The sequence below is a fragment of the Elephantulus edwardii genome, unplaced genomic scaffold (genome assembly GCF_000299155.1).
Source record: "Elephantulus edwardii isolate Elephantulus edwardi_28Jun2011 unplaced genomic scaffold, EleEdw1.0 scaffold00025, whole genome shotgun sequence".
Lineage (NCBI taxonomy): Eukaryota > Metazoa > Chordata > Mammalia > Macroscelidea > Macroscelididae > Elephantulus > Elephantulus edwardii.
In genome coordinates, this window is record NW_006399775.1 from 24,067,607 (window position 1) to 24,073,661 (window position 6,055).

Here is a 6,055-nt window from a genome sequence, read left to right on the forward strand (position 1 = left end):
GCCCAGGGCTTGGGAAAAGTCAAGTGTCAATGAGAGAGAGGAAGACCCTCAAGGAGGTGGAGTGACACAGTGACTGTAACCACAGGCTTAAGGCTAGCAGAGATTGTGAGGATGGTGTCACACAGTGCAAGGTTTCCACTTACTGTTCCCATCTGTGGTAGTCAGCTCTGTGACACCTAACAACAAAAGGTTGCCAAGGATATTGTTTACTGTACCACAGTAAGATCAAACACAGATGTGCTTAGACTGGAAACAATGTAGGGAGAAGAGGACTCAGAGCTGGGATAAGTTGGTGCCTCCAAAGGGACCAAGTACACATTCTCGGGATCCGTGACAACAGGGTCATCTGGGATCTTGACATATTATTACCAAGTCTTGCTCCTTCGTATTACACATGGAGTCCCCAGGCCTTAAATGGTCATTTATATTGCTCTTATTAGGTGCCATTGATTTGAGTATAACTCATAGTGATCCAATGAACAACAGTTTTGAACCCTGTCCTATCCTATGCCATTCTCACAATCTCTGACACACTTTAGCCTATTGCCAAGGTGAAGATGTCATAATATGACTATGTAACTAGCTGAAGGTTTTATGCTTATAAATTAGCAAATTGAAGTATATCTAACACTGTTGATTTATTTCTCTTGATAACCACACCTAAGCATGGGCTCTTGTAAGAATAAAATGGAATAATGTATATTTTATTGCTCAGTACCCCATGGCACAGCATAGATCTTCTCTAGTACAGTGATTCTCAGCTTGGGGCAGCTTTACAGGACATGCAGCAACTTCTAGAGATAATTTTGATTGGTACAATGGGTGAGACTTGCAGGAGAGATGTTACCTACTTGCCACCATCAAGCAGGTAAAGGGCAGTCATGCTACTGAATGCTTCTCCAATGTACAGGACCACTTCTACAACAAAGAATTATCCAGACCCAAATGTCCATAATGCTGAGGTTAAGAAATATTTTTAGTAACTGGGGATGGGTTAGAAACTACACCCTTCCAAACCGAGTCTCATGAGAAGATCTTACAGTTAAAATATTTGGAAATCTGCATCTTGGAGCTACTATTTGCTTCCAGCAAGTTATTCAACCTGAGATGTGAGTTTTAGTTACTACGTAGGATAACAATATTTACTTTATGATGCTATTAAGGGGCTCAGTGGTGTGTTTCTTAGCCCAATGCCTCATACATGGAAAGACTCAGTTTTGCTATTATTACTATCAGTCAAAGGCATTGCAAGCATTATGTGGGAATCTAGAGAGGTACCTTGTTTTAGTAAACTACACAAGAAGAACATGGAAAAAATTGGAAACATGTTGATAGTATTATTACCTTAATAATAGCCTATAAAGCATAAATCACTAATGTTTTCCTAATATGCATTCTATTTTGTATTGGGCTCATAATAAAATAGTGCACACACATAAATGATTGGGAAATAACAATCTGTTAACACAGAGGAAGTAGTCAGTCTTTACTTTGAAAGAAATTTCTTAGACACCAACTTTTTTGGCATTGCACAAATTCTTCTTGTCAGCCATTGCTGTCCTTCCTATGCTGCTTTCTTAGAAAGGCTTTATTTGTAAAAGAATGTTTGCATCTAAAATTGCATTTGTTATTTCGTGATCTCATTTCCCAGATCTCTCCACTCCAACACAGTTTCCTCTGAAACCATCTCAGTATTTTTGACATCACAAACAATTTACTTGAATTTAAAATATATTACAGTGAGGTTTTTCCAATCTAGATTTTCTTATAATCTATTGTGACTGCCTCCAACGGAGGCCAATCCCCTATGCAATATACTAATTCAACTGGCAATAACTGCCTTTTTAATTCCTTGGTGTTTGTCTCTTCATGGGTTTTCACTGAATGGTTAGTCAGGTAACCAGAGAGCTGCCACATCTCCAGTACTGTTAGTTTCCCTCTTTCTCTCCAGCTGCTCCCTCTCTGTCCAGTCTTCACTCCTGGGTCCCTCAGCCATCCGGATGGTGTCATGTGTCTTTTCTGCCATATTCACAACTAAATAATTTCTCTTTACCCTCACACAACAGACTGGACTCCACTCTCCCAATGTTCTTCAGATTCTATTCATGTATTATTCAGGGAGTAGAGCAGCTTCTTTGGAAACTTTACAGCCAGTACACTCCCCTCCATTAGAGAATGCAGGTATAGGGAATAAGGAAGAATGGAGAGGCAGAATCCAAAAGAGTGGTGGGAGATAGGGTAAAGAGGTACACAGCTTATTAGAGAAAGAAAAGTTGAGGGCAAATAGAGCAGTTGAAATGACCTTGGGAACCAGCTGTCCTAATCCCTTTCATATACAGAAGACATCTCTACATGGATGAGGGACCTCTGGTGGCCTAGTGCTACAATTCTAGAAGCGTGAGGATTGAATCTACCAGCAGCTGCTCTGCAGGGGACAGATGGAAAATCTCCCCTCCTCTGACTACTGCCTCTGAAAACCTGCTGGAGGTGAACTTAGAGTCAACTCTGGCAAACGAGAGAGAGAGAGAGAGAGAGAGAGAGAGAGAGAGAGAGAACACGCAAGAGAGAGTAAGAACTTGTATTCCTGGCATTGCTTAAGCTGCTAGGTTAAGGTTAAATTGACAACTGGAACCTACCAACCACTCTGAGGTAGGGAAAAATCCCTGATCAGCTCCTATGAAGACTACAGACTAGAAAACCCTGTGGGGGGCGTTCTATTTTATCTTTAAAGGCCACTATGAGTTAGAAGTGAATCAACAGCATACACAATAATAACAAAACTTGTATATGTCTGTGTCTGTGTGTGCACTCAGCTTCACATACCTGCAGAACCTTGCCAAGCACTGCAGTGGTCTCATAACTTTTTTTTTCTGTTTCTCTTCTGAGCTTCCCAGCAAGCTGTGAAAAAGCATGAAGTGCTGGATTATTGTCATCTTCGCTCTCTCAGATGAGAAAATTTAAATTCAGAACGGTTTTTATTTACCCAGTCTTCATCCATCCAGAGTGCTTGTTGTTACGTTCTTTTGAGTCAGAACCCCCATCGCTGACCCTCCAGCAGGTTTTCAGAGTCTGTAAACAGCCTAAGAGCAGATGACCGTTCTTTCTCTCACAGCTAGTGGGTTCAAACCTTGTGCTGGCAATGCACTTCCTAACCACTGAGCCACCAGAGCTCCTCACTACCCAAAATGGTCAGAGACAGCAAGCCGAAAGGAGGGAAATAGACCCCCATCTCAGCTAAATGGAAGCCTCCTACACCAGAGATTCGATGGCACTTAACACCACCACCAACACCACTACCAAAGATTTGTGAGAAAAGTCCACAGGAGAGTAAAAAATATGGGGAAGATGAATGAGAAGTCAGATAAAATGGAGGACAGTGGGCACTGGTGTTGAGGAGATAAAGAGATGAAAGAATGAAGTGGACAGGTGGCGAGATTTTAAAGAAAAGCTATAGAGATGAGAACCATTATGCAAGGACCAACACCGGGAAAGTCAGCCATGGGCCTTATGTCCTCAACCCTGCTTATCCATTCAAAAAAGCTAAGCGAGCCCTAGGAACACTGACTTCTAATACCCAAACCAATAACAACATATCTTCACATCATTCTTTGCCAGATAGGCTTTAATTCATAATGCACTCAAAAGAAAAAGGCGATAGATACGAGGACGTTGTTCTTTGAGGGACAATTACACTAAAAAATGCTGCACTTGGACTGACCATTTGCTGAAAAGTTGGAGAAGGGGCTGGTGACTGCAGAGCCACCTCCTGCCTTTTCCACCGTCCCCACCCGATTCCCCAAGCCTCGCCTTGGTTTCTTGATTTGTCTGGCCCAGTAATATACTACCAATGGCTTTTTAAATTTTATATATATATATATCAAAACAAAGTTTCTGGGGGTTGTGATTAAAACAATCCCCAATTCCTCTTCATCTCCTTCTGAAACTTTTTTATTGACATATTTTAAAAATCCCATTCCTTCTCCAAGTGCATTGTCCTATAGTTCTTTAGTTTGGGGAGAGAACTGAAGGCAGGCACAACCCACACGCAGCAGTCTCTAATGGGAGGGAAGGGCTGCCTCGCAATCAGTCCTGGTGCGCCCCCTCCTCCCCCGGCACCTCTTCCCAAACCCCGTCGGGTCTCCAAAGGCTCGTGTACGGGGTGCGACTGTAGCCCGCGCCGTAATCGTAGGGCGCCTGGTGGGGCGGAGGAGGCGGCAAGGGCAGGGCGCAGTCTGGGAAGAAGGGAGAAAAAGAGGCTAACTGGCCAGGCCCGTCCTCCCCGCCGGGAGAGTCTGCAGCAGCCGGGTACAGAGGACGCAAGGGCTCGTTCAAGGTCAAACCGCCACGGGCGACAGCCACTGGCATCTTCTTGGCTGCAGGAGCCGGAGCGCTCCAGGATTCGGGGTACAGCAGGCTCCCCACCATCGAGGGCGGCGGCTCGAATAGGCCAGACTCCAAATCTGGGGGTCCCCGTAAGGCAGTGGCTCCCGCGGGAAACACATCTAGAGGCTCAGCCGCCAGCAAGACACCCGCCTCGTTGCCAGTGCCGTAGTCAGGCTCCAGCAGCTCGAAGAACTCCGCGGCCTCAGCGCCCTTCTCCAGGTCGCCCAGACTCACGCCGGGCCCGGCCGGGCCGCAGCCGCCGCCCCCAGCCTGGGATGGCTCGGTGAAGAAGGACGGAGGCAGGTTACGGGCCCGCAGCGGGACCTTCCTGGTTCCCGGAGTCACCGCGCCCCCGGCGGGGCTGACCTTGTCCCCTCCGGCGCTCCCAGCGCTGGTCCCGCTGAGCCCGGCCGCGGGCGTCACCACAGCGCCCCCTGCCGGCTCATCGCTGGCGGGGACGTGGTGCAGCGAGTCGAAGAGCGCGGCCAGGCTCCGGCTCTGCAGGCTTGCAGCTGCGGCTGCCTGAGACGCTTCCCGCCGCGGGGCTGCCTTGCCATGGGCCGGGACGGCGACAGTCGGTGCGCTGGGGGCTGCAGGCGACCGCTTGGCGGGAGTGTCCGCGGCACCAGGAGAAGGTGGGCCAGGGGGCGCGGCGCCCATGAGGCCGCTGCAGCGCTTGATCTGCTTCTGCAGGTACTTGCGGTGGTTCACCTTCCGCTTCGACTTGCCCGGCTTGTCCAGTGCCAACTTGATGTTGCTGGACGCCGAATCGATGAAGCTGAGCAGGTCGCGGGTGGCCTCACGCACATCCCCGCCCTCGGCTTCTGCCACCAGCGTGCCCGTCGGTGCCCTGTTCTCGTCGTCCTCAAAGCAGCAGCCCTTATCCAGGGCTCCGAAGGCGCCTCCCAGCCCGTCCGAGGCGCTCGCAAAGCCGAAGGGGACGAATGGATGCGGGCTGAGGAGTGCAGCCTGCACAGCCATCGCTGCCGCTCCGGGGCGGCCCAGCCCGGCCGTGCGCCCTCCGTCCGCTCACGGCCAGCGAGCGGCCCAGGCTCTGCTCCTGCCCCGGTGCGGCGCGCACGGCACAGGCTCCTCGCTGCCGGCAGGAATCGCTACTCAGCCTCCCAGGGGAGCTCATTAGGTCTTGTGAGTCTGGGGCGGAGGAAAGGAACACGACCAGACCGCCCTGGCAGAGGGGAGGGGCTTATTTAGCCCCTTGGGTTGAGGGGGGGGGGGACGGGCATGCTTTTCTAATTTTCTGGGCTTTCATCGCTTTAACCCCTTCGTTTCTCTTCACTCCAAGCAGATGAAGAGATGTGCACCTCTTATTCTAAATCTTGCTACCATGCCCTGGTGTGAGAGACCCTCCCTAGAAGAAAAGCCTGGAGCTGTAGGTTTCAGTCGAAGCTCTGGGAAACATTGTAAGCCACAAGCTAGTGAATGGCTGCAAATTGAAAGGTGACAGTTTGAACCCACTAGTAGTAGCTCTTTGATAGAAAGATAGGCAATCCCCTCCCGAGAAAAGGTTTCCAACCTGGGAAAGGCCACGGAGGGTTGAAATCTACTCCGTAGCAAAAGATGGTTTGGTTTAGGTTTCTTTTCTCTTGTTTTCTTCTCTTCTCTTCTCTTCTCTTCTCTTCTCTTCTCTTCTCTTCTCTTCTCTTCTCTTCTC

At 49.0% G+C, this 6,055-nt stretch overlaps 1 protein-coding gene across 1 annotated transcript; it reads right to left on the reverse strand.

The window, feature by feature from the left end:
• Positions 1-4,083: 4,083 nt before the first annotated feature.
• FAM181B (family with sequence similarity 181, member B) lies at positions 4,084-5,364 on the reverse strand. The gene has a single exon (XM_006882898.1). It carries the CDS (start codon positions 5,362-5,364, stop codon positions 4,084-4,086), a length of 1,281 nt encoding a protein of 426 aa, XP_006882960.1.
• Between the last annotated feature and the right edge of the window lie 691 nt (positions 5,365-6,055).

Excerpts from the sequence above, each read along its gene's own strand:
- FAM181B (XM_006882898.1), bottom strand. The coding sequence starts at position 5,364 with ATGGCTGTGCAGGCTGCACTCCTCAGCCCGCATCCATTCGTCCCCTTC.